General features: G+C 51.3%; 14 protein-coding genes across 14 annotated transcripts; 7 read left to right on the top strand and 7 right to left on the bottom strand.

The window, feature by feature from the left end:
* Nucleotides 1-168: 168 nt before the first annotated feature.
* On the bottom strand, nucleotides 169-1,111 carry N7462_002483 (SUR7/PalI family protein; the record flags this gene model as incomplete). The annotated part of the gene is made up of 4 exons (XM_057074209.1): nucleotides 169-427; nucleotides 486-668; nucleotides 724-1,018; nucleotides 1,099-1,111. The coding sequence occupies 4 exons, from the start codon at nucleotides 1,109-1,111 to the stop codon at nucleotides 169-171; spliced, it is 750 nt and encodes a 249-aa protein (XP_056937850.1).
* Nucleotides 1,112-1,736: 625 nt separating this feature from the next.
* On the top strand, nucleotides 1,737-2,953 carry N7462_002482 (uncharacterized protein; the record flags this gene model as incomplete). Its single annotated transcript, XM_057074208.1, has 4 exons — nucleotides 1,737-1,802; nucleotides 1,933-2,118; nucleotides 2,206-2,508; nucleotides 2,576-2,953. The coding sequence occupies 4 exons, from the start codon at nucleotides 1,737-1,739 to the stop codon at nucleotides 2,951-2,953; spliced, it is 933 nt and encodes a 310-aa protein (XP_056937849.1).
* Nucleotides 2,954-4,318: 1,365 nt separating this feature from the next.
* N7462_002481 (tRNA methyltransferase RSM22) lies at nucleotides 4,319-6,823 on the top strand (the record flags this gene model as incomplete). Its single annotated transcript, XM_057074207.1, has 1 exon — nucleotides 4,319-6,823. One exon carries the CDS (start codon nucleotides 4,319-4,321, stop codon nucleotides 6,821-6,823), a length of 2,505 nt encoding a protein of 834 aa, XP_056937848.1.
* A 722-nt stretch (nucleotides 6,824-7,545) lies between these two features.
* On the bottom strand, nucleotides 7,546-8,149 carry N7462_002480 (DASH complex subunit SPC19; the record flags this gene model as incomplete). Its single annotated transcript, XM_057074206.1, has 2 exons — nucleotides 7,546-7,953; nucleotides 8,018-8,149. The coding sequence occupies 2 exons, from the start codon at nucleotides 8,147-8,149 to the stop codon at nucleotides 7,546-7,548; spliced, it is 540 nt and encodes a 179-aa protein (XP_056937847.1).
* A 1,287-nt stretch (nucleotides 8,150-9,436) lies between these two features.
* On the top strand, nucleotides 9,437-10,133 carry N7462_002479 (mitochondrial 37S ribosomal uS14m domain-containing protein; the record flags this gene model as incomplete). Its single annotated transcript, XM_057074205.1, has 3 exons — nucleotides 9,437-9,714; nucleotides 9,816-9,987; nucleotides 10,071-10,133. 3 exons carry the CDS (start codon nucleotides 9,437-9,439, stop codon nucleotides 10,131-10,133), a joined length of 513 nt encoding a protein of 170 aa, XP_056937846.1.
* Nucleotides 10,134-10,572: 439 nt separating this feature from the next.
* Nucleotides 10,573-11,976, top strand: N7462_002478 (uncharacterized protein; the record flags this gene model as incomplete). Its single annotated transcript, XM_057074204.1, has 3 exons — nucleotides 10,573-10,640; nucleotides 10,693-11,444; nucleotides 11,507-11,976. The coding sequence occupies 3 exons, from the start codon at nucleotides 10,573-10,575 to the stop codon at nucleotides 11,974-11,976; spliced, it is 1,290 nt and encodes a 429-aa protein (XP_056937845.1).
* Nucleotides 11,977-13,149: 1,173 nt separating this feature from the next.
* On the bottom strand, nucleotides 13,150-13,407 carry N7462_002477 (uncharacterized protein; the record flags this gene model as incomplete). Its single annotated transcript, XM_057074203.1, has 1 exon — nucleotides 13,150-13,407. The coding sequence occupies one exon, from the start codon at nucleotides 13,405-13,407 to the stop codon at nucleotides 13,150-13,152; it is 258 nt and encodes an 85-aa protein (XP_056937844.1).
* Nucleotides 13,408-14,153: 746 nt separating this feature from the next.
* Nucleotides 14,154-15,755, top strand: N7462_002476 (allantoinase alX; the record flags this gene model as incomplete). The annotated part of the gene is made up of 3 exons (XM_057074202.1): nucleotides 14,154-14,453; nucleotides 14,513-14,650; nucleotides 14,727-15,755. The coding sequence occupies 3 exons, from the start codon at nucleotides 14,154-14,156 to the stop codon at nucleotides 15,753-15,755; spliced, it is 1,467 nt and encodes a 488-aa protein (XP_056937843.1).
* Nucleotides 15,756-16,123: 368 nt separating this feature from the next.
* N7462_002475 (TMEM199/VMA12 family protein) lies at nucleotides 16,124-17,117 on the bottom strand (the record flags this gene model as incomplete). The annotated part of the gene is made up of 2 exons (XM_057074201.1): nucleotides 16,124-16,786; nucleotides 16,860-17,117. 2 exons carry the CDS (start codon nucleotides 17,115-17,117, stop codon nucleotides 16,124-16,126), a joined length of 921 nt encoding a protein of 306 aa, XP_056937842.1.
* A 140-nt stretch (nucleotides 17,118-17,257) lies between these two features.
* N7462_002474 (tubulin-binding prefolding complex subunit PAC10) lies at nucleotides 17,258-18,195 on the top strand (the record flags this gene model as incomplete). Its single annotated transcript, XM_057074200.1, has 4 exons — nucleotides 17,258-17,280; nucleotides 17,461-17,701; nucleotides 17,810-18,043; nucleotides 18,097-18,195. The coding sequence occupies 4 exons, from the start codon at nucleotides 17,258-17,260 to the stop codon at nucleotides 18,193-18,195; spliced, it is 597 nt and encodes a 198-aa protein (XP_056937841.1).
* Nucleotides 18,196-18,358: 163 nt separating this feature from the next.
* N7462_002473 (putative feruloyl esterase) lies at nucleotides 18,359-20,069 on the bottom strand (the record flags this gene model as incomplete). Its single annotated transcript, XM_057074199.1, has 2 exons — nucleotides 18,359-19,224; nucleotides 19,298-20,069. 2 exons carry the CDS (start codon nucleotides 20,067-20,069, stop codon nucleotides 18,359-18,361), a joined length of 1,638 nt encoding a protein of 545 aa, XP_056937840.1.
* A 1,156-nt stretch (nucleotides 20,070-21,225) lies between these two features.
* N7462_002472 (SDR family oxidoreductase) lies at nucleotides 21,226-22,165 on the bottom strand (the record flags this gene model as incomplete). Its single annotated transcript, XM_057074198.1, has 2 exons — nucleotides 21,226-21,644; nucleotides 21,733-22,165. The coding sequence occupies 2 exons, from the start codon at nucleotides 22,163-22,165 to the stop codon at nucleotides 21,226-21,228; spliced, it is 852 nt and encodes a 283-aa protein (XP_056937839.1).
* A 421-nt stretch (nucleotides 22,166-22,586) lies between these two features.
* Nucleotides 22,587-23,844, bottom strand: N7462_002471 (uncharacterized protein; the record flags this gene model as incomplete). The annotated part of the gene is made up of 2 exons (XM_057074197.1): nucleotides 22,587-23,480; nucleotides 23,542-23,844. Coding segments are annotated over 2 exons (1,197 nt in total), but the record flags the coding sequence as incomplete, so codon positions are not given.
* A 569-nt stretch (nucleotides 23,845-24,413) lies between these two features.
* N7462_002470 (zinc-binding alcohol dehydrogenase family protein) lies at nucleotides 24,414-25,553 on the top strand (the record flags this gene model as incomplete). Its single annotated transcript, XM_057074196.1, has 1 exon — nucleotides 24,414-25,553. The coding sequence occupies one exon, from the start codon at nucleotides 24,414-24,416 to the stop codon at nucleotides 25,551-25,553; it is 1,140 nt and encodes a 379-aa protein (XP_056937837.1).
* Between the last annotated feature and the right edge of the window lie 83 nt (nucleotides 25,554-25,636).

Raw genomic sequence — 25,636 nt, 5'->3', positions numbered from 1 at the left:
AAGAAAGCACGAAGTCTCAAGGAATCACGGCATAAGAGAAATCGTGTACGGGAAAAGCGGGACGTTGAATTCATTGGGGTATCAACGTGAGCCTGGTGAGTTTGTTTTTGAAGCAGGCATTGAAAAAGAGGAGGTCTCCCGGTCAAATAGTCCATAGAGGCAGCTCATTTAGGCATAGTTGGTGGACTCCTCCTTCTTCTGGCTTCGCACACTATTTGAGCGGGCAGAGGAGAAGAAACCACGGCGACGCTCCTTGCGACCACTATATCCACTTTCCTTTCGGCCGACAGCACCGCCGAGGCAATACATCAGGCAAGAGAGGAAGAGACATGCGCTCGCAGTCCACATAAACGCAAATGCCTTGACCCCCAACTTGGAAGTCTGGCCATTGCGACTGAAGGCCGAGCGGCCCTGAACGAAGACAGCGCTATGATAGATTAGCAGGGGGTACTTTGCAGTTAGGAAAAGTTTCAGATATAACATACGTCATAAGGCAGGTGGTGATGACCTGGAAGGTTAGGGCAAGCCAAGAGAGGAAACCGGAGATATAGCTGCCAATGCGCGTGCACATGGCCAACAGACCAGTGAAGAGCGAGAGGACGGCGAAGAAGAGGCCAATAATAATGAAAGGGAACATGAAACGAGAGGTCAAGAAGTAGTGGTTGGTTCTGACATTTGAATTAGCATGCGCCTAGTTCGCATTCGGTTTCATTCGCGACTCACCCAATAAACTCCGAAGGGACATTCTCAGTGGTGCCGAAATTCCGGCTGCTTGGGGGATCGAAGGGAAAGTCAGGATGCGAGCTGCCGCAGTCATTCTTGCCATTTGTCACGCTGCACAGGTTCCAGAAGGTCCAGCGTGAAGTTGACGGCGCGCCTGGGATGTTGCTTGTGTCGGCTTGAAGGAAGTAAATCTGATTCAGAGGGTTCGAGTTGCGCGCACCGCCCAGAAGGGTAAGGAAGATCAAGAGGATCGCGCTGGCCATAAAGAAAAGGCCCAAGAAGCCCAAAGAAGCTCCTGTTACAGAATTGCACATTAGGATACTGCAAATTCGTCCGGTTTCTCAGTCAGTCTGACTGACGGAAGAGAGCACTTACTGCTGAGAAGCATGGTGATCGATCCCTGTAGCGGGCCGCAAAACTAGCTACTAAGAATGAGTTGGGTCTTTCTGTTAGACTTATGCGAGTGCCGGGAGTGCTGCCTGTGAAGTCGATCGGTCGGTGGTTGGTGCCCGATGTACCAATGAGGCAGGGGAGATGCGATGATTGAGGTTGAGAAAGGAGGAATTGAATTTGGGTTGGAACAGAGGTCTGGAAAAGGACCGAAATTAACGTGCAACTGGACGAGCCGGGCCTATCCGGGGCAGCGAGCCCCCTCTCCTGATATAAGAACGGTGTGGGCATCATCGGCGCAACTTCATAGATCGTGAGCATCATAACGTCATGCTTGCACCTGATCGGCTAGCTGTTCTTGGCTAGCGCGGACTCTAAGCTCACACTAAACCCCATGTGGCTTAGCCTCGGTGGTCCATGACGAAGTGACGAGGAGTAACGACGTTACAGCTCCTCTCTTTGCTCCTCTCGGCGGAGCCTGCAGTGACGTGGATCAACTCTACAGAGGTGATCACCCTGAATCTTTCTGCCTGTGCTCCTTGCCGAAACCTTACCGAATCTGAACGAATCCTGCCCAACTGGTTTTTTGCTTGCCATAGCCAGTACCCATCTTCACCGGCATAATGGCAACTTGGGCATACCCCCCACTGGGCCCTGACCAGTTGAACCAGGAGGCAGACACTACACTGGTACGTCAAGATCATAATTCTCCCTGGAATTGTGATGCAGCTGGTGGGCCTTCCGTGGTCGCCCGGGGCTGGATATGATCGCCTCCAGGGATCATAGTGGAGCTTGCTTTCGCTAACTCTCAATTTTTAGGCTCGGGAGCTGGAGTGGCTACTACATTCGCTGCAGGAATCTCTTACTGCTCTGAAGGATGGTCTGCAGGAGTGTGCAGCACTTTTAGCTCCCCAGGAACCAGGGTCAACTCTGGTCTTATCGTCTTTGCGATCGGAAAATGTGAAGGGCTTCGTGACCCGTGTCGGAACCAAGGTGGTGAAAGGGGTATGTATCTTCTCTTCTCATCTACCAGCTCCTGGGGAAAAAGCGATTAAGGGCATACAAAACTGATTTGCGTTCTCAATCCCGTAGGATATTCAGCTTCGGCTTCCGTCATTGCCTCCCCCACGAGGCTCTCCCAGTACCCGCCTTACCTTATCCCAAACCCCCGGTGCCCCAGATCTAGTCCTGCAGCAACTCGTCTCGGTCCGAAACCTGGTCAATCAAAGTCTGGATATTGTGGACGTGAGCACATACACGGGCGACCCTCTCAATGCGGGATTTATATTCAGCCAGCTGCATCTCCTGCATGAAACCATCAGCGAGGCAAGGCAGATGCTGAAAGGGGATGGTGACGTTCGAGGCAATTGGTGGGAGACGAGTGCGTCTGATAATGTATGTTCCGAAAGCTCTCTGTACGTGGCTTCGAGATGGACCTCGCTAATCAAGTTTGCCGCATTAGATCTTTGACCCTCCTCCCCCACCTTATCTTTCATTTCACCTCTCTATCGCAGACTCGGCGCTAATTCTTCTTGTTCGTACCCTCGAGAGCAATACTATTACACAAACGCCGACTGCCTTCGCCTCGGATATCTCCTTGACTGGATTCTCCCTGCGAGATCGTATATTTGGATCTCGGCATCGTGCGCACGATGAGGCGGGCGATGTATTCATGTGGCATGGAGAAGAAGTTCGGGTCAAGGAGAAGTTTCGAGTAGAAAGCCAAGATCCCAGTCTCATGTCAGTTATGGCAAAATTGACAGCCCTGGAGCACGAAGTAATGCGCTGGGTCAACGCCTTACGTGTGCTCATGGGGAATGAGGATACAGAGAGTGAATAGTTGCAAGCGTTATTTCCTATCTATACCACGACGCCAGGTGGCGGTAAATTTGGCGCCGAAAACGGCTCCACTTGACGCCATTTTAGGCGTCTTTTTTACCAGACTCTTAGTCACCGAGCTCACACCTGATCTGATTCAGCCAACTATTTCGGCATGCTCTCTGAGTGGTCACGGATTGCTCCATGAGCACTCATGGTTGCTCAGGGATCTGCTTACCCTTCATCCAGGGCACTCACGGTAGACAATTTATCTATTCTATCGAGGATATACTTAGAGCGAGAAAATCTTGTCAGATTTTGAAACAGAAGTAAGCGCCCAAGAATCACAGTGGTAATTGTAACGTATGACCGTCGGAACATAGACCAGTTCTTTGGGTTCTCGATATCATCAGGGGAAAATCGATAGACCCTCTGCTGGTAAGGAGAACATCCTTACATCAACATGAGAGCTACAGCAAGGCTTAGCTGCTGTTTGGGATAAGATTCTTCCCACAACGTTCATTCTCAACAGGCGTTCCAACAGCAGCTCAGCCGCAAGATATTTGCTATAACATCTTGGAAGAAACGCTGTGGCTGTAGTTATATATCAATGAGAATCGGAATCAGCAATCCAAGACACTTGCCCATGTCCATACGATTGTTATTTAAAAATTCAAAGGGTGATCTGTCGGGGCTAGATACCTGCAGAGATCGAACTAGCATCGACCATGGCGGAATTAGGAGATAAGTTGTAATTTTCACTTTCTAGGAGCAATTCTAGTTCGTACCGTGGGAGAGTCGCTGACAGCGACGGGTCATGGGTTTCCGGCACCACTAATTCCCACTCTTACCAAAGCTCTGTGACCATCTCTCGACCGCCCTACGACCGCCCATTTTGCTGCCTTCCTATCTGGCGAGAGAAATGGGCATCATGTATTACCGCACCTGTGATGCTCGGCTTATCCGAGCAGGACTGTTTCTTCATTGGGTCAGAGGCGCATGCAAGACACTGTGCTACAGCATTTCGGAAAAGATGGATAATTTTTGTGATCCTGACCGTATGTTGTAAACACATCGTGTGTGCTTCATGTATAACTGCTTTTCCTCTTACAAAACATTTTCAAAGAACAAAGCAGAAGATCTGTTACATGATTTGCAATCCAATGCAGCAAAGTATCAATTGACCTTTGGATATGATCAAAACACTTGCTGGTCTACTCGTCGGGGCCCGCCCGATCCTGGGTTGTGGGACCAGCCAATCATCGGGCTCCAGTTTGTGATGTTCTTGGCATTGATTCTGCGGAGCTTCATCTGTCAACCTTTTTTTTTTTAACTCTTTCTTGCATTTTTCTCTACCCAGACCTGCGCCCGAGATTGGAACAGCAATATGCTGTCCAGGCATTCAGCAAGGGCCAGTGTTCCCCATGCACGAAATTTGTTACGCCCGTTGGCTTCTTGCTCTGCTGGGTCGCAGCAAGCCTCCGGAGTCTCACGCTGGGCAGTTCTGTCACGACCGAACCGAGGAACCCCCCATTACCGGTTGATTTCGACCTTTTTGAACTCGTCTGCTCGCAAAGAGAGTCTACAAAATGCCACAGTATTGCAATGGACATCCGGATCCAGACTGTCAACCGCCGCGGCCGCGCCCTCTGAGTCGCCACAACCGAGTGACCTGAATGCGATCAACGCTCTGATAGAAAAAATCAATCAGAATGAGGACGAGATGGCGCAGATGATTGAGGGTCTGGAATTTCTTGACGACCTAGAAGTTTCAGAGGAGCTTGCCGATCCCCTCGGAAGCGAAGAGTACACCCCCGAGGCATGGGTACTGATGGTTCGACAGCAATTCGGGGACAGGATTCCAGACGGGGTTCTGAATGAGGAAGAACTTCAGATTTTCACTCGACTCTATGGCGAGCCTGTCATCCAAGAACCAGTTTCTGAATCCATAGGGGAGGAAGCTGAGAAAGATTCTGACCGTCTGTTCCGTGAAAATGGCCAAGGTGGATGGGATGAAATCGAGTACGAGCAGAATGAGAACCAAAAGGACGATACTACAGTTGTTTACGATATGGATATTGGACCGGAGGAGACTGAGACAATTGCCATGCGGAGGACTCGAGAAGTGGCTGAACAACTGGGCGGCGAGATCATGCTTGAGCAGTTTGAAAACGAGGCAGTTCCAGACGCTGCTCCACGAGCCCATCCTTTAACACAGGAAGGAAAGTTTCAAACGAACCCCAGCACCATCAATTTGCCCAAGAAGACAGTCACCGGGCCTATCTCAGTTATCCTCTCAGAGTTCTCCAACAGGCATATCGCTGAGACCGCCCATCGCCTGTTCGGCGGCCCAGGGTTGCCCCATTCGACTACGACGCCACCTCCGCGTGCGCAACTACCCCAGCTGCCGATCCCTCTTCATGCATCTCAACACCACATGGGCGAGATGGAGGCTAATGCTTATATCGCTGCCCTGTACCCCGGTATATATGCCTCGGTTCTCAGTGTCCTGGTTGAAGTTCGCAAGCGCATGGGAACAGATTGGATCCGGAATCTCATTTCCCAAGATGGTGGACCGAATGTCCTTGACGCAAGCGGCGGTGGTGCTGGTATCTTGGCTTGGAGGGACGTTATTCGTGCAGAGTGGGAGCTCATGGTTCCCGACCATCCTGAAGGTGTGCCTATCCCATTTGGACGATCAACGGTTTTGACAGGCTCCGAAACGCTCCGACTTCGTGCGAGTGCGATGCTCGAAAATACAAGTTTTCTTCCTCGATTGCCTGACTACGTCCATGTCCGCGAGAAGCCAACTCTAGAGGATTCGCGCGCTGCTCCCAAACGCAAGCAATATGATGTCATCATCGCTCCCCATACTCTTCTTGGATACGATGAGGAGTATCAGCGCAAAGATCATGTAGAGAACCTCTGGGCCCTTTTGAATCCTAACGGCGGCGTTCTTGTTCTGCTCGAAAAAGGTCGCCAGAAGGGCTTTGAAGCAATCGCTGGTGCTCGCGAAATGCTCCTTAAGCGTCATATTGCAAGCCCCGGTTCTGCAGAGTACGAAAGCTTCCTCGAGTCCTCTGAGGATGGCAGAACTGTGGCCAAGGAACCGGGCATGATCATCGCTCCGTGCACAAATCATTCAACCTGCCCGATGCATAACCCAGCCGGGCCAACTAAGGGTCGCAAGGACTACTGCCACTTTGAGCAACGATATATTCGCCCTCCATTCTTGCAGCGCATCATGGGAGCGAAAGACCGTAACCACGAAGACATCAAGTTTAGTTACTTAGCTGTGCAACGGGGCGTGGACATGCGCCAGCAAAAAGGTATTCGCCAAGACGCCGAAATGACAGACGCGGCTTTTGAAGGCTACGAACACCTCGAAGAGCCCGAACTTTCATCAGTCAACCCACTATCTCTCCCCCGCGCTGTGTATGCACCACTCAAACGCCGTGGGCATGTCATTTTTGATCTTTGCACACCGGGCGGTCAGATTGAACGCTGGACTGTCCCGCGCTCTTTCAGTCGTCAGGCTTACCGGGATGCTCGCAAATCCAACTGGGGTGATCTCTGGGCTCTAGGAGCTAAGACTCGTATTTCCCGAAAGCTGAACCTGGGCGACAAGCATGGCGAGGGAAAGAAAGAACGTTTGGCTCGACGAGCAGCAGCTAAAGCCGAGGCCGAAGAAGAGGGCGCCTATGACGAACTTGATCCTGAAGAAGACGAAGTCGATGGCTATAACGAGGGCGAAGGACTTGATCGTTCGGATGCTCTTCAGATCCCGAAACGGAAGAAGGGACAGAATATTCCGAGCTGGAAGAAAAATGCTGATAAGAAGAAGCTGCGGCAAGCGCAGAAGAAGCGTGATGCTGCGGAGGACGCACTGTGAGATCTGGTTATTGATTGCGTATGCCACCTGGTTGAGGGATATGCTGTCTATGCATTATTTGAATGGCGTAAATACATCTGGGGTATTGGGATCATCTGTAACATTAATATTGGAGGCAGCATTGGGATTGAACGGTTTGTACTATAGGATACCATCTTCACACATTATGACTGTAAATCTATTTCTTCGCTCTTGAACCTTGTTGCCATTTATCCCTCTCTCTGTTCGAGGAAGCGTAAGCCACCGGACTTCTGCCAAAGCAACGTTCAATATTCGCTCTTTGGATGATCTCTTTGAAAGGTGAATCATACATGCTTTTGGATGGCAAGAAAGTTGAGAGGCAGACCCGACTCATGCTACGTATACCCGGGATATTGCCATCCATTGAAGCTCTGCTCTAAAGCCGAGCAAACTCCAACAACTAGGAACTTAGAAATATCCGAGATCGGGCAGATTGGAGGTAATGGGACACGAATGCATGATTCTCGCCCAATGAGGTCTTCTTGACCGTGTTCTGGTGGTAAGTTCGGGAGAACGCAAGTCGGGGATTTCACCATGCCTTGAGCCACGTTCTTCCATTTAAGAGATCCGCCAGTCGACCATGTTGATTTGGCTGGTTGGAATATGACCTTTTTCAGTCCCTCGGTTGGAGTATCGTTCAAGCCTTAATTTCGAGTTGAAACAATGGTCGGCGCAGTTTGAAAACTTGCACAAAAAATCGTTCACTGCGCGGCCATGCTCTTTCTCAGCTGTCGTTCTCTCTGGGTGCTTTGTAACTCCAATCGATCAACAGCGTACTTCAGGCGTTCTTTTTTCTGCATCAATCGCCGTAGCTCTACTGCTCTCGAGGCAGCGCCACTTGAGGAGCCACTGCTCGACCCTGCAAAACGACCTCGCGCGGCCGCGCCACTCTGACCCTGGGAGCGAGTGCTAGAAGATCTATTTTCCGAGTTGGAGGCGAGTCGCCCCTCCTGCAAATCACATTTTGCCTTTAGGCTTTGTTCGCGGCGTGCGAGTTTTTCGACATGGTTTGATGCGAGCGATAGGAGGTGCGCGATGCTCGGGGTAATCTCATCAAGGAGAGATTGTTGCGCCTCGCGCAGAGTGGGTTCAGGGAGAAGTTCAAAGTGCTATGGAATATCATAATCAGTATGGCTTATATTGGAGAAAATTGAAGTTCTTTGGGGTCCGTACCCGTGTCGTCTGGAGGACCTTGCAAAGGCGGGGGAAGTCATTGACGCCAGAATCGAGAGTCGCGATAGAATTGTCGAGGAGCTGCAGTGATGACTTTAGGGATGAGACTGAAGAGTTCAGCGAGGAAGTCATTGTAGCCGACTGCAGAGTAAGAGTCACCACGATCGTAGCTGGGGATGAAGTCGTGGACTTGGGGTTTGTTTACATGACGACCATCGGAACCGGTCGGTAAAAGCGGCCAGTCCCCCACCCAAAAGCGGTAAGGCGTCTCGGACCGGGCAAACTCCAAACCTCACTTCTCCTCTTCCTCCTGCACCCACGACATCCCCGCGAACACCGAAACCACCTCGCATTCGCACCACCCGTCACCATGTCTCTCCTCGGAAAGAAGTTCCCCGGTCTCCTGGGTAAGTTATTTTCCAACCGCAAGGCGCCCACGACTGTCCCGGTCGCGCCGCACAAGAAGCTTCAATGACTGACCCTTCTGTCCATAGCCACCCCCATGACTCCCTTCTTCGCTGCTGGTACGCATTCTCGACTATCTCGCTTTTCCTGATACCCCGAAGCCAAATTGATTACTGGCTTGACTTCTGCATCCCGACTGAGGCCCATGCCCGCGAACCATCGCTCTAACGGATCCCCTTAATAGGTGTCATCGTCCTCTACGGCGTCAACTCTCTGCAGAACGTTTTGTCCAACAGTGAGTGAGCCCCTTACTGTCTATATCCCGCAATTTAAACGATATGGCGATATGGGAGTTGTGCGCCATGTATCGTGTCTGCCGCAATGTTCCGATAACGCCCGAGATCGGTCCTAGCATCAAATCGACAACCTGAGCCCTGGACTAACATGCGCATCCCTCTAGCTGCCGAGTTCAAGAACGACCCTCGCAACCCCAACGCCAAGCCCGGCAATGGCCACTAAATTTGACCGACAATGACGGACTGTTGATAAGCCATCTCCCGGATGGCGTGAGATCGGAACCGATTGAACCTCTGCTTCGGGAACTTGAATGGAAATAAACCCAGCAATTGGTGTCGACTCGTGAGATAGTGTTTTCCGTTCACGGGCAGTTTGCCCTCTGTCCAAGCATATAGAGCATTCCCTGCAGGGTACTTGGATCAATTTACAAGCTGTACCATTACATAACGACACCTTTCGGGGTGCCTCGTACTTCTCTCGCTCTTTTTGAGCGTATTTTTAGAGCTCCATAGACTCCAAAATCTAGGCAGTAATCCTTAAGAGGCTTTGGCTGGCAGAAAGGAACACGGGGCACGGTCTGATATCTATCTGATTTGTGGCGTTGATCACAATTGCAGGTAATTACCAATTTTTTATCGCATCCCATCTGAAGGTTCATCACTACAAACCCACTGTGTCTTGGACTTCTCATGTCCTGTGGGTGTCTTAGAGAGTAAGATGGGCGATTACCCATCGCCGGCGGAAATCTTGAAGACGCACGCTAAACCCGATCGGGCTCCGCATCTTTTTGCCTTTCGCCAACTCCCGCCGCATCGCCAGGAACCTCCGTCATTATCTCTCCAACCACTCCTCCCCACCTTCTCTCCCTCCCAGCACTTCTTCACGATGTCGGGGATGTGGCACCCTAAGAAGCTGAAGATTGCCGGGTTTGTGAACACCCGCGTGATCCGCGACTTCAATAAGCGCAATGCCTTCATGAAGATGGAGCCCGAACGGTACGATGCCCTGCCCTTTCGATTGGACATCATCTCCCTCGAAAGTTGCAATTTCCTGCACGATTGAAGGACTAGAATATCTGACTCTTCTGTGCCACCAGCCAAGCGCTCCGCTACGTGATCCGCAACACTAGCCTCCCCCAGCGAGTCCGCGCGAAGGCTCAGCTTGAGCTGTCAGAGATGCATTGCTACACCCGCCCAACACAAATCAAGAACCGTTGTGTGGCGTCAGGAACCGCTCGCAGTGTGTTCCGGGATTTTAGACTCAACCGAGTGAGTGAAAGATAATCTGGGCTCCAGGAAAAAAAATATTGTTTTAAACAAATGATTGCTGACATGCTCGGTTCTTTTTCCAGTTCCAATTTCGTATGCAGGCTCTTGCGGGCGAGCTTCCAGGTGTTAAGAAGGCCAGCTGGTAATTTATGGGGAAGCCATGGGATATTTGGGTTGATTTGAGAGTTTTGGATTACCAAGGCTGCACGACGGCGTTCTTTTGCTTCAATTAGGAAGCGTGTACAGTATACAAATACCATCGAAGGTTTCCCTTGTTCTTCACCTTACCTCTATTCTTCCGTATTTCTTTACAGAAAATTCGCCAACAATTGCAACTTACACCGAGAGCGTTTGAAGCAGCCCTTCTTTGAGAAGGTAGTCATGATGCAAGACTCCCGTTATCTGCCACGTTCCCTGCTAGCCAAGGTACCTGCCTTGACTCCTTGAAGTCGTGCCGCTTGCCTTCACTCATTCAATAAATTCTCCTGACCTCTTCTCACCAACCTACATCCAACACTCTTCCCCTCACAACAAACAGCTCTCTTTTCCAGCATCCTTCGACTTTACCTAACAGCATCGGTCAAGATGTATGTCTATCGTAATAGCGATCTTCCTCCGGATCCCCATTTTCCAGCTAACCTGAAAGACCTGGGGTCAGTCTCCTCAAAATATCCCGCTTGTGCTTTGGAGCTTATGTTAAAACAGGTATTCCATTACGGAGAATGACTTGATCCGCCAAACTAGGAACCCTGAAGAAGGGTTCAGGTACAGAATCAACCGGAACGACCGCTTTAACGTCAAACAGCGGGAAGCGATGAATGGTATGCCAAGTTTAATAACACCATTCATGGGACGGAATCTCACAGAGGCTTCCTACACAGAGTGCATTCGCCAGATCGTCGTGCATCGTCTTGAAGAAGCAGGTCTTGAAACCTTGTGCCTTCCTTTGAAAGATAGTCCTGGTGAAATCAGTATTCCTTCCAGCGATCCCCATGTTCCAATTCTAGTCTCCAAGAACCTGGCCAGTGCATCTCGCATTATCTTGGTCTTCGGGGAGCCCACTCAGGATCTGGGTATCTGGGCCTATCGCTCTGTTGGCCAAGATGGTATTAACTTCGGCTCAGCTGTCAACTTCACCAAAGCCGTACTTGGTGAGCGTACTAATCGAACTGGTACTGCTCTGATACTTGCCAACACTGGTCAATTGCTGTGGCATCATGCCACCTCGCGGGCTGTCTCGCAGCAGACTTGGATGGCAGCCGATCGCCCCGCAGGCAACTGGGGGCCAGCTACGATGACCTATCGCAATAAGATCTCCGGCAACAAGACATGGAGCGAGCATATCGAATACGTCTTTGAGCATGTTCTGTTCCCATTGCTGGGTGAGAAGAGCCGCGTCGACGTTATTGGCATGGCGGAGGGTGGCCAAGGTGCCCTGGAGTACCTGCAAAAGCGCTGTGAGAGATCCCTTGACAGAGCAGCTCAATCGTTATAATAAAGACTAACGCGGTCTGAACAGGGCCCGTCTGGAAACCCTATATCTCGGGAATTTGTCTCGCTGACCCGCTCCAGTCCACGTCCGTTGACCTGGACATGAGTGGATTGACCGACCCGACCTCGTTTGTTGCATTCCTTGCCTCTCGTTGCCGAGCCTATGTGCTGTCGCAGGATGAGCTTGGCACTCGCCAATCTTTGTACCAGAACTACGGCTGCAATTGCTATGCCTCGGGCGAGCGGCTGAACTGCGAATGCATCATCCCGCATGCCTGGCCGAACATGCTTGATTGGCTTGATTTGCTCTACAAAGACCGTAGCTATGTGGAGCCGGTCGTGATCATGCCGGAGGTATTGGATGAGACAACCTGCCAGGAGCTGGATGAGATAGCAGTCAAAAGCGATGACGTCGATGGCATTGATGACCAGAAGGACGAGGACGTGAATGAGGAAACGGCGGCAGTTGATCAGGAGTTGGAGAAAGAAGAGAACTAGGACTGAGGGCCGAGCCATCGCCGAGAAGGAGGATATTACCATAGGCCGTTTTTATTTCTCTAGGAAACGAATTCACGAAGAGGATTTTTGATTTATTTTTTCTGAGTTGAGTGTCCTCGCGACTAGTTGGTAAGGGCCTGTTTTTGCGGTAGACAACGCTTGCAGAAACTTGAGGATGCAGGTATCGCTCTTGCTTGTCTCATATGCATTACCTTTGCAACAGCGCACTTGAATCTGCTACTAAATGTCAAGTCCTAGTTCGGATTTCAAATCAAAATTATTGTAATTTGGTATTGTAGAGAAGAAAGAAGTAAGAGCTAACAATTGAATTTCAGACCGCTGTCAAGTGCTTCTATAGATTGATTTTATTGACCGTCGCAAAGTTTACCTTTCTGATTGAAACCAAGGCCGATTATTGAAAGCTAGTTGTGAGTATGAGGTATTTAAGAGACTTTGAATTAATCAAGCGTCGAATTTCGAGTAGAGCATACTCCTATACTTCACAGAGGCTTTTGATGTCAGTGAATTAGTGTTTCCGCAAGGCGTGGGGCCATTGTGGCATTGACTTTGGCGTAGCTGAGATCAAGAACAGTTCCTTTACCTCTGCTATGAGAAGCCACATAAACAGCAGCAGCTTACATTATGTACCGGAAGACAGCAGATGCCGGGCTGATCAGCTGGTTGTTTGCGACCAGTCAGTTGGCGGGAGATGGCGCAATGATGATCCTGGTTGGGATGGAATTCCTTGCTTGGAGCCTTAGCTAAAGAAACCAGCAGGAAACCCCGCCTAGGGACAACCTCACAACCTCAACTTCCCGTTCCTCACCTTCTGACCATCTTCGTCTTTTCTTTCGATGTCTTGCTTATCGTCATTTTGCATCATCCGAATGTTCACATGAATTGGAGCCGATCGCCTACGGGTGGCGAGTTGCTTTACTCGATGAAAACCTCCCTCCCCGCATGGCCATGCGCGGAGGCCGCCGACCGGGTCCCAGGACCACAACTGCCCAAAACACCCCGACCAGCAAGTCGAAGAGGAGACAGAACAGCAAATTGCATCGGCCAATCTGGCTCTTGCCGGACCGCCAGCGTGGTCGGAGACCAGCCGTGAGCCTGGCTTCCCATTCGTCCAGGAGAGTTTCGATCGAGTAAGGGAAAACGCGGTCGGAGCCTTCAGGCGTTTTGATCTAGTAAAATGCAGGTGATAAAAGCGTGTCGGAACGGACGGCCCAGCGATAAGGCGAAGCCCGAGGATCGTCCCCCGACCAGCGCATTTCGCAACAGAACCTTCGTGGGCCATCGGAGGTGCCCGATGGCCTTCTGGCCGCGTTCTGGCCTCGTTCGATAGCCGATGTGTGGTTGTCCAACCACAATGGCCCGCTGCGCGACGGGCTTTGCCTCCGCAGAGAATTCAAGAGTCGTCCAAACCATGGTTCACATCACAGTCCCCATCGTCCCTTTGTCCGTGGGGGTGTGCATCACAGAATCAACGGAGTCAAATGAAATTGAACAATCCGCCAGATGCCATGAGAAGGCGCTTATTTGCGGGAGTTACACCCCGACAGTTCTTTTATGATCCTCGATCAACCCGATAGGGCAAGGATGAGGGTATTCGGTGATCCTATTGCCATCCGTTTTGTCTGTCAGTGCTGCTGAGTGGCTGTGACAGGAGGCCCGAGATCTTATCGAGTAATCGCATCCGCAACGACATCGGGGCCTGGCTCGGCGGGTGGAACTCGGTGGAGATTCGCGATGCTTCATCCTTTTCTGACTAGTTTGCTGGTGGGCCACCGCAGGTCCCGTCTTCCGTTTTTTCCCCCTTCAAACCCAAAGATTTTTTTTTGGAGTGGAGGGGTTGGTTATTTATATTCCCCCGGACCCTCGTCTTATCGCGCCGTTCTGATTTCCCCGATAACCCTATCCTCGTGATAAGCGCCCTCTTGGATTTCGTCTCTATCTCCATCCAATCCCCGTCTACTATACTTGCTACACTTGCTATTCTGGGTGCTTGCTTGTCTCTCTTATCGCCCCTCGTCCTTATATAGCCTTATCCTTCATCGGACCCGCCGACTCTATTTGATCTCCTTTACCGCCGCTATCGACGCTCCCCGCGATTTCCCTCCTCAGACTTTATCTTTTTGGAAGAGGCTGAAAAGCAAGATCCCCCACTTGCCCCCATGGCGACAGCTAACATCCCCTCGATTGCCGTGGTGGCGTCCTCACGCGCCGTTATCTCCGGCCGTCTGACCTCTGCCACCGTGGTGATCTCCCGCACCACAGGCAAGATCACCGCCGTCTTTGACTCCGTCATCCCAGCCTCGGAGTTCCCCGCCGGCACTCCATACACTGACTACTCGCCACATGTCCTGCTGCCCGGTCTAGTCGATGCCCATGTGCATCTGAACGAACCCGGCCGTACGGAATGGGAAGGTTTCTACACCGGTACCCAGGCCGCCGCCTTTGGCGGCGTGACGACCGTCATTGATATGCCTCTGAATGCTATCCCCCCACCACCACCGTCGCCAATTTGAAAGAGAAGATCAACGCCGCCCAGGGCAAGTGCTGGGTTGATGTTGGCTTCTACGGTGGTATTATCCCCGGCAATGCCGCTGATCTCAAGGGTCTCGTCCAGGAGGGTGTCCGCGGCTTCAAGGGTTTCCTAATTGATAGTGGTGTAAGTGAGAAGTGATAAAATCCCCTTCACACTTCTTTTTGGTCAATATACTAACCTGAATCTACCCATCCAATAGGTGGATGAATTCCCCGCTGTGAGCCAAGAGGATATTCAAAAGGCCATGGCAGAGCTGGCAGATGAGCCCACCACGCTTATGTTCCACGCAGAGATGGTTCCCCCCATCACTGCCTCCGTCGGTGACGAGACCCAAACGTCTGAGCCTCCAGCTGCTCCAGCTGGTCCCCTTGAGGCCTACTCTACCTTCTTGGCCTCCCGACCTTCAGCCTTCGAGACCTGTGCCATCGAGCGTATTCTGTCAATGGCCCACCTCGCCCCGAACCTGCAGCTGCACATTGTTCACCTGTCTGCTATGGAAGCTATCCCTCTTTTACGGGAAGCCCGTGCCAAGGGTGTTAAGGTCACTGCCGAGACTTGCTTCCACTACTTGTCACTGGCCGCCGAGGAAGTACGGGATGGCGATACCCGCCACAAGTGCTGCCCCCCAATCCGCTCCAAGATGAACCAGGACGGTCTCTGGGAGGAGCTGGAGAAGCACAACAGCAATGGTGTCATTCAAACCGTCGTCTCAGATCACTCCCCCTGCACCCCTGACCTGAAGCAGCTGCCCTCCCACGTGCCCGGACACTGCGCCAGCAGCTCCAAGGGCCCCGAGGAGGACGGCAACTTCTTCTCCGCTTGGGGTGGCATTTCATCCGTTGGCCTCGGTCTGCCCATCCTCTGGACCGAGCTCAGCCGGCGCAAAGGTCTGATGCCGACTCCGGATGATGAGAATACCAAGAACGCCCTGCAAGACATTGTCCGCCTTTGCTGCACCAACACCGCCGCCCAGGTCGGCCTGCAGTCCCGCAAGGGCGATCTCCGCGTCGGTTTCGACGCCGACATCTGTGTCTTCGATGACTCTGCCGAGTGGGTCGTGGAGCCCAGCACCATGCTCTTCCGCAACAAGTGCTCACCCTACCAGGGTCGCACGCTGCGCGGCATGGTCCGTGAAACCTGGTTGCGTGGCGAGCGTGTCTTCACCCGCGATGCAGGTTTCGACAACAAGACGCCGGCCGGCAAGCTGCTCCTCGAGAAACGGGTTTGAGTACCCTCCTTCCTATTCCTTCCACGCATCTCTCATATTATGTCTCCGCTTATTGGGACAAGTTGACCTTCCTGGCAGCGCAAGCCATACGCGACTGCGACCATTTTTCCCTTTCTTCTCCTGCATCTCGTTTCTCGACGAGCACTAATGACTGAACAGCATTCATACCCGTTAGAGTAATGACAGCGTGTTTGTAGCTTTAGGTATAGAATATGAACAAAAGCAATGAATGTTTTCCAACAATATCTTGATTCTTTTCTTCAGCCGCGAAGAGGGGGTATAAAAAAAACAATCGCATAGCCGAAATAATATTTTACAGGTGTCTATAATAGACTTCTACTTGGCATCGACAGTGCCATCGACGTGCGTCATAAGCTCTTGCTCTTCCCACCCTTCTCATCCTCCTTCTCTTTCTCCTTCTCTTTCTCCTTCTCTTCATTCTCCTTCTCCCACTTCTCCCGCACGCGCCTCCGCACGCCTCCATTTACTCCCTTCCCCCAAATCTCCTCTTTTATCTCTTCCCTCTCATCCACCCTGACTTCCTCCCACGTATCGACTCCCTCGACAACCCCCACAAACTCCTTCCGCTCCTTCACTCTCCTCTCCTTTCCCCGCGCCCTCTCCACCTTCCCCAAATACGCAAAATACAAGAACGATTCTGCGACGGCGACCGTTAGCGCCGCAAACAGCGAGACCAGCACGCGCACCGCGTCCGACGCTCCGCCCGACGGCGCCGCATCTCCGCGCGGCCCCGTCCATGCCGCGAATCGCACGGCCAGGATTGCCGGCATCGTGAATTTCGTTAGTGCCCAGTACACGCTGAAGCCGGTGATCAGCACTGAGAGAAAGATGTTCACCACGAGCGAGGGCGTCAGGGTGTCTTCGGCGGAGATGGAGTCGGTGGCGGCGAGGGTAGAGTGCGGGTCGGCATGGTCTGGGGTCGGTGTGTAGGCTGGGTTGAGGAGGCGCTGGTAGGCTTGTTTTTCGGCGGCGGCAAGGAGGCGCGCTTTTGAGGCGAGGTACTCGGGGCTCTGGTGATGGAGGTGTGAACATGGGTGTTTCCGGGAAAATGGAAGCTGGGAATTGGGGGATACAGGCACTCACGGGTTCGGGCTTTTTGAGAGGTGGTGGCACATAGACTTTCGTGCCGCGGAGGAGCGTGTTGAGGATTGTGGAGGCGTGGTTGGTCGAGTCTGGGGTGTAGTTGGTGTCTTGGAGGTGTTTAGATAGACGGAGGAGTTGCTCATGAGCGATTGGGCCGTGGAGCTCGAGCTCAGTCGGTAGTTCAAGATCCTGGCGGCTCGAAGCCGGGACAGCATTGAGAGCTGTGAGGATGCGATCTGTCGCCACGAGGAGGACCATCCTTGGTTGTTGTCAGAGATGAATTGAGGTCGTGCGGAGGAGACGAGGGCGGAGGAACAAGCGGCCGCCCAGAAAGTCGAACTCTCCCGCTCAAGGTCTCCCCACTTTAGTTCTTGCTTCTTCCACCACAGCGCCCAGCCATGGCGACCTCGAAATCCAAGGCGTGAGTCACTCAATTCCGTCAAGATGGGGCATCAGGTCTATTCTCTACATTCTTTACATAGTACTCGGCTGCAGCTTCCTCCTGGGAGTAAGGCCGGCCCCAAAAACATTCTTCCTCCCCCGCGACCCGCGATGCCCCTCCGACCCGGGCACCAGATGAACTGACCCCTCGATCATGCAGCCCGGTCACAACAGAAACGAACGCACGGGGAATCCCCGTTGCGCCATTTATCGATAATGTGAGCGACTATGTCTCCTCACGCGACGAGGTCGAGCCCACCCTCCGCTCGTTCCAAGAGATGATCTCCAAGTACCAGTTCATGGAGGTCAACACCCAGCGCCGCGGGCAGGGGCTGCGCGAGAAGATCCCAGACATCAAGAAGACCTTGGAGATGGTGCGGTTTTTGAAGTTGCGCAAGGAGGTACGTGTCTATCAAATCTGTGGAACGATCTTATGGACTTCACAATCCAAGCTACAAATCACCCGATAAACTGACTCTTTTCTCTCTTTTTTTCTCTGCTGTTGTTAGGCCACCCCAGACTCCGACCTCGAGACTAACTTTGAACTCAATGATACCCTCTACGCCCGTGCTTCGATCTCCCCTGCTGATACCGAGGAGGTATACTTGTGGCTCGGCGCGAACGTCATGCTCGCCTACCCGCTGGACGAGGCCGAGACGATGCTTGCGGAGAAGTTGTCGGCCGCGGAGGCGAGTCTGAATAACTGTGAGGAAGACCTGGAGTTCTTGCGTGAGCAGATCACGGTACGTACTGGACCCGCCACACTTTCCTCGTCAATCGCTCATTATTTTTCCAGACACTGGAGGTCGCGACGGCGCGGGTGTATAACTGGGACGTGGTACAACGACGCAAAGACAAGGCTGATGGGAAAGGGGAGGATGCGAAGATAAATTGACGAATCGAATATATTGAATTTCGGAAATAAAAGAACCCTTTCTACCACACGATGTCAGATTCCCAAACAGAGAGAATCAGAACAGGCTCAGAAGGCCGAGGTCAATACCTACACGGTTTCATATTTCACTTGAATATACCCTACATCGTCCAAGGGTATCTTTCTAATTACAGCTGAATGAGGACGCGCTATTCGGGTCTCCACCAGTGAAGGTAAAAAGCTTCGGATATGGACACAGGTATGCCGTCCGTGTTGCCGAGCTATTAGACGGGCCCACCGCCGCTGCAACAGCCTCCAGGCGATCTGGTACCGTTCGATTCTCAACCCACGCTCGCAGCGTATCGAAAATCGTGTTGCTGGGATCAAACCCTTTTCCACCCCCACAATGGGCCACCCCCGGCGCCAGGAAGAAGCGGTAGTAGTCCTCTAAGTCTCGATCAAACGCCCGTGCGCGCCTGTAGTAGTCGACTGTGCCATTGGTGGGGATCAACTCGTCCTGCATGCCATGCCAGGCAATCATCTTCGTCCCTGCCCGTTTCATGTCTGTGAGATCGGGATTCTCAGTCCCGATGACGGAGGCATATTGGTCCACCGAGTCGCGGAAGAGACGGTCGTAGTCCTGCCGCGTGAGACTGCTGGTGTCGAACGTGGAGTTCCGGGCGAGGAAAACCTTGACCCAGTCGTCGCTGATGCTGAAGGGGGTGACCGTGCAATTGTCGATTGAGGTACACGTCGTCGGGAGCAGACCTGTGAGATCGGCATCGTAGTGCAGGCCGTACCACTCGAATCGTCCTTCAGCGGACCGAGGCCCAGTCCACATGGCTGCAACCAGCTTGGCCATCTCCTTTGTGATGGTAATTACTCCGCTGGGATCACTGCAGGTCACGGATTGACCCACCAAGGAGGATGCTTGGAAGTGACATTGTCCTGGGTAGGCGATAACGCTGTCTTTGACGCCATCAAGGAGATCACATGCCTCAATAGCTGCATTTGTGAAAGCCTCGAGGACACAAGAAGGCGGGGCGATGTCTGTAAAGTATGTCAACAACGACTTCTCTCATATCAGGCTTTGTTGATATCGAAACGCAGCGACAGGACATACTTAATAGTTGAGCATTGAGAGCCCCCCACCATTCCGATGGAATGAACTTGTCCCAATTGATGGCTGGAGCGCCCCCAACAATACCATCGAAGAGTTCTGGATGTTTCTGGGCCATCGCATGCCCCTGCCGGCCCCCGGTGGAACAGCCATTCCAGTACGAGTACTTGGGACTCGACCCGAAGTATATTTCTGTCGCCAACTTTCCCAGGACTGCCGCCTCGGCAATAGCGGTGCTTGCGAAATCCCACAGTGCAGGCCAATTCGTATTCCCCTCGCTGGCCAATCCCCAGTCCGCTGTTGAGGCACTCGTGTTATGGCCCCCATCCGTAGAAGAAGACGAATATCCTGATATCACCGGCTCCAGAACTTCGTTCTCGCCTCCAGCATACCAGCCGCCACCGCCATTCATCAGAAAACGCGAATTCCAGTCCTGCACATCAAGTGGAAGCCCAATGAAGGTGTTGACAATATCATTTTGTCCCGGATGGGTATAGGTCATTCCAATTAAGCAAATATCCGCACTAGACGCACTGGTACCTGTCGATGCTGACGTTACGCTAACGCCGCCGGTACCGCCGGTTCCCGTGGAACCGCTGCTACCAGTGGAATAATTGTGGATGGTGGTGACATTGAGTGTGGTGATGTCGATGTTATTTAGTGTCAGGGAGGCAAATGTGCTTGCAGAACAAGCCAATGCGGCCGAGCCCGAGGCGAGGATGCTTTGAGCCATACCCGCAAGCGCCAGGAGGGTTGCAGCTGCGTGGAAAGTCATGTTGCCCACCGCCTAGTCTAGCTTTCAACAGGGGCTTATCTAAACTATGCGGGGTTGTGGGGAGGGAAGAGGCTGGGGGCTTTGCTTCCACAAATTCGAGGGGAAGTCTGATTCGATTTTATACCACCAGCTCAGAAGGGTGGATCATCCGTGCGTGAAGCTGGTATTAATGTATACACCATCTTCGAATTTATGTCTGATTTGGCCTCGTAAATTAACCTTGAACCTGACTAGAGGCAAGTAAGAAAAAACAACGAAGATCATCAGTCCGGGAGATAGAGACGGTAATCATTGCTGAGTAAATCAGCTTCACAGGGATTTCTAAGCTCCCAAGAAAAGCAATTTGAAATCAAATCTTACATTCACTGGGCCAAGCTTGGTGGAGTAAACCCGAAGATTAGCCACAACAAAAGGATTGGTCCCGCTTTACCTTTTTATTTCAGACTTACCTTGAATTATGGGGTAATGCGGGGGGCATGCAAGGTCGGCAGGGATTTTCGGCATCAAGCGTCTTTACAAAGTGTTAAAGGGGTCGAAAGCGTGGGGGTGTGGAGGCTAGCAGGGCGGCGTTCGGCTATAATTAGCCGGCAGATCTTCTGACTAGACTGAAGCAATTGATCAAAAGAAGATCTGGACAAGATTGATGACATGTAGTTTGTAAGTAGATCTTTCAAGCGAGGTTAAGTAGGTGGTCATGATAGGTGAACATGAAGTGGTTGGATTCCTGTCACAATATCTAGCATAGTTTTTAGTTCCCTTATAGTACAAGTCCAGTCACAATTTCGCTTGCGAACAGAAAGATTAGAGTCGGATTTAGACCTACTATTGGTCCCCTGTTTGAGTCTCGGCAATGATGATACCCTCTTTTTGGTATAAAATCCTGGCTGTTGCATGCGCGTTCCCAAAGTCAGGTTTTGCAAGCTGCAATGGAGTCTCGCATTTATGATTTTGTTTGTAAAAAGGCCTCGAATCGATAGGTTGAAGACCCAGAAAGCAAGTCAACCATGGCTAGAATTGCTGCTGGAGTGGAAAGTGAAAGTTGATTTAGGAGCTCCGATTTGTATAGTGCATACATTTCCAGTATGTTGGATATCACTCTAGTATACATGGTACAAACATCCCAACTATCTATATGCTTCTCAAGTGACCGTCAAAGTCATGCTTTGTCTTCGCGGAAATCAATCTCATCGAGTGCAGATTCCTTATTGATCATGGAGGTGAAAAGCCCATACGGCAGAAAGGTGTTGCAAAGCCAACTTAGAGTGGAGGCCTGCCCGCGTCGAATGAAAGGACCTTTGCCATAAAGAACATCCTCAACCACATTCTTCGCCGCGGTGTCGACATTCTGTTTGTTGGGGTGTACTTGAGTCTTCTTGTGGCGATCTATGACGGTGGTTATCTTCCGATAGTGGGAATTCGGTGGTAGCTCAAGATCCGCGATATTATCAGGATTGTTTCCGCTCGTTTCAACGCCACCAAGGATAACTGTGACAACTCGAACACCAAGAGGCGCCATCTCAAGACGTAAAGTCTCCGATAATCTCGTTTGAGCACTTCTTGAGCTGCTATATACACCTATGTCGAGCCAAATCAGCCTCCTATAAAACAAGATTCTAGGTTTTCCTATGTGTCTGAGGTAGCCCCCAGAGGTGATAGAACATACCTGCCCATGCAAAAACCATCTCACCAGATACTGAACTAATGTTGCACATGGTTCCCTTGGACTTAATGAGCATGGGCGCGAATGCTTGTGCCATAGCAAGAATGCTCCAAACATTTGCATCGTAAACCTTTTTCGCGTCGTCGAGGGATGCATCTAGAAGCGGGACGATGCAGCTAACACCAGCATTGTTGACGAGAATATCGAGTGCTCCTCCAGTCTGTTTTGCGACGACATCAGCACATCTACGAATTGACTCGACCGATGTGATTTCAAGTTCGACAATTTCTATACCGTCCATGTCGGCCAGAGACCCGACCTTGGCCTTGTTGCGGAGTGTCGCGAAAACTTTGAAGCCTTTGGCGCGGTAAACCTTCGCCATTGCTGCCCCCAGTCCTCCATGACTACAGCCGGTGACCAAAACTGTTTTAGACATTTTCGAGGCTGAGATAATTTGATGGTGGTAAAAAATGCAGCTCCTTGTGAAGGGTGTGATTGCTCTAAAGGGAAAGCTATATTTATACGTGACATTTATTAGGTGCCTTCGTTATTTTCGATAAAATAAACGCCGAACGGATTTCGGATACTCAGGCCCGACAAGATTATTAATAAATAATGGGAACATAGGTTGGTGAAGCTTCGAAAAATTTAATATTTACCAAGTACTGGATCAAATCTATTAGACTAGAGCGAGAACACCAGAGGGATCGGAGAAAATCCCGTCGGAGTTCATTTTTGGCGCGAATTGGTTCGGAGAAAACGGAGTTCAAGTCCGACTGAAATCTTGGCCGGACAATACATGTGATGGACTTCCATTTTCCCCATTGAAAAGATTCTTGGATAAGTAATGTATCAATTTAAGTTATCCTCTGGAATATGGCTTTATTAGCGAGGGCTTTGGGGCTGCAGACTGTTACTGGCGAAGGAAACCTACTGTCTTCGACCTGTTTCTTCGGAAAATCCAACTGATCCCACCTACCGGCGAGAGCTCCACCCGGCAGGAATGCCTGCACAGCAGGATTATCTTTATGGTATCTTCGCAGGTATAGGCATATAGAAGGGCATTCCACCCTAGCCCTTAGTTCAACCCACCATATACTGCGACTTGTTTTGTGGTACCATAGGTACAGTAGCAATAGCGCCACAGGATCCCTTTTCCGAAGCAAGTCTTCAAAAGGACCGTCGATACTCCGCATGAAGAGTTGGGCCTGGCCTGTTGTGATCTCATTATTCGCGAGCTCCAAGATCTGGGATAACGTATGTGCGGCATGGAAGTACGGGTTACTTTTGATTGTAGACGAGCCATTGAGATTACACACGTCAGCCAAGGGCCTTACTATACCCTCTATGCCTTTCTCTGGCAATGGGGAAAGCATCTGGGCAAAGGTCGCTGCCATGACGTTAAAAAGACTATCTGGTCGCAGCGGGTTAATTGTGTGCCACAATGACATTTTCCCTCTGCTCATATGCAGCCAGTCCAAGTCAGAGGAGTCGGATTTTAGAGGCCACGCTTGGTCTGGGGTGCATGCCTCAGGCGACGAAAAGGTCAAGATGACCAGAGCAGCCGCAGTAGCCCAGATCGGATCCTTGTCTTTTGTTTCAATCGGTTTCTTCAGCCGCTTGTTTAGGAGAATTGTGCTCTGAGACCAGTGATAACACTCTTCCAGAGTGCGACGACCGCCTAAAGGACCATTCAGATGACGGTCATAGGTAAGTGCCACAGCTAGAGATGCATGCATTAAGATAGGGTACTACAAGACATCTACTAGTTAACATTGGGCTCGCAGTGGAAATTGAGTTTGAAAAACTGACAGCGAAGGCTAATTCCAGGAGCTTCCTGTTAACTTCTATCATATTAGGGTCGTCCGGGACGAGGAGACTCCGTTCGAAATACCGGGTCACAAAGTCCTGACACTTCGTGTTTAATTGATAGAATGTTGATGCATCTGATGCCCAGACGGCATTAGTGAGCGAGGGATGAAGCTTTGGTTCCCCCAGGATCATCATTGAGTCCGTGCGAGGAGCAACAGGTTGGAGATCGGGGCCGTTCGACATGAAGTTGCATAACACCCCGAATGAACTACACCTTTTACACTGTGGTTTGCCTTCATCGCACTAACAAGGTAAAGGAAATCAGTAAGCAAAGAACTTAAGTATTGAAAGTCTGGATCCACCTTGACTTTTCGAAGCTTGCAATTTCGACACCCATATCTTGACCTCCCCCTAGTCCGACCCTTCCGAGTCTCACTTGGACACATCTGGCCTCTTGCACAGATTTTCTATGAGTGATTTCCCCGATTATGAGGGGAATAGAAAAATCGAAATTCAATGCGAGAGGGAGGCATGTGGAACCTGCCAACATAATCGACATCGAAATGAATCCAACATGACCCATGAGCTAAACCCTTTTTGAACAGATCCACCTTTCCTGCTAGCCAATTCTCGGGAATAGGCGTCGGTGATTGGCCGTGGGGCTCATGCCATAATTAACAAGATCGTCACCAACTCAACAGGACGAGGGAATAAGGACTGAAAGTATAAGAGTATAAGAAGCTGAATCTCTTCGTGCAAAAAAAGAAGTTTCTTAATTAATAGTATCTGGTGAAAGTTGAACCTGAAAACTGGATTCGATTCATATCAAATTTTACACCTTGTCCATACAAAAAGCCCTTGCACAAGCCACCATGACATCCCACCTCGCCGCCGTCTCCTTGGCCAAAGGTGAGCCATTCGAGCTCCAATCTCGTCAAACGCCAAAACCAGGCCCAGGAGAGCTCCTTATCGAGGTCAAGTCCGTGGCTCTCAACCCGGCAGACTGCCACATGCGTAAACAAGGCCTTTTTATAGCTAGGTACCCCACGGTCATCGGTTTCGATATCGCAGGGATAGTCCTCGAGATTGGCGAAGAAGTCCCCACCGGCGCGACAGACGAAGGTGCAGGCCCTGTATTCCAACCGGGAATTACCCGTGTTGCCGCCTATGTAGCGGCGGTCTGGAAGGCCTGCGACCCTGATTATGGAGCTTTTCAGGAGCGATGCCTCGTCCCCTGGCAGCATGCCCTGCCTCTTCCAAATAAGGGCATCTCTTGGAACCAAGCAGCCACTTTACCAGTTGCCGGTCAGGTACCCCTCAGCGCGTGGGATATGATGGGAGTCCCCCGAGTGGGAGAAACCGTCAATGCCAATGTCAGTGAAGGAACTCATCAAAATAAGAATCAAAAGACAGAGGCTCTTCTAATCTGGGGCGCTTCCTCAAGCGTGGGCACGATGGGTGTGCAAAGTGCCCGAGTTCTGCGAGACGATAGCGACTCTTCTATCGCCGCGGTGTATGCCTCGGCCGGCGCAGCGAATCAGAAGTACATAGGTGCCCTTGGTGCGGATCGAGTTTTCGATTACAAGGAGCCGCAGGTGGTAGATGCAATCGTTACCGCGGCGAGAGTGGATGGCCTGGTAATTCGGCACTGTTTTCTTGCCAACGGGGATCTAACGCCGTGTCAGGCGGTGTTGAAAGCTTTCACTGGAACTGGCCAAGATAGGAAGGATAAAAAGGCGAAAATCGGATCAGCCCCGATTGTCCCTCCAGATGCGCTGGAGGTAGAGGATGTGGAAACCATTTTTGTGATGCCATCAATGGATGAAGCAGAGAGATTATCTCAGTTCCGATATTGGATGGGCTGGCTGATGAAAAACCTGGCCAACGGAAACGTCAAACCGAGTCCAGAGCCAAAGGTCATTGGAAAGGGCTTAGGAGCTATCAATGCTGCGTTGGATGAGCTCAGCAGGGGCGTAAGCTGCACGAAGTTGGTTGTTGAGGTCGCAGCATAACAGTTGTTGCGGAGGAGGGCAGGGGGCTCACATTCCTTTTCAAATTATGAGCAACAGATTGACCTTTCATAAGATATGCACTT

The sequence above is a fragment of the Penicillium macrosclerotiorum genome (assembly GCF_028827735.1).
Source record: "Penicillium macrosclerotiorum strain IBT 26536 chromosome Unknown utg000002l_segment0_segment0, whole genome shotgun sequence".
In the NCBI taxonomy this organism is placed as follows: Eukaryota; Fungi; Ascomycota; class Eurotiomycetes; order Eurotiales; family Aspergillaceae; genus Penicillium; species Penicillium macrosclerotiorum.
Note: the sequence above shows the minus strand (reverse complement) of the source record. Positions and strands in the feature narration are given on the sequence as shown.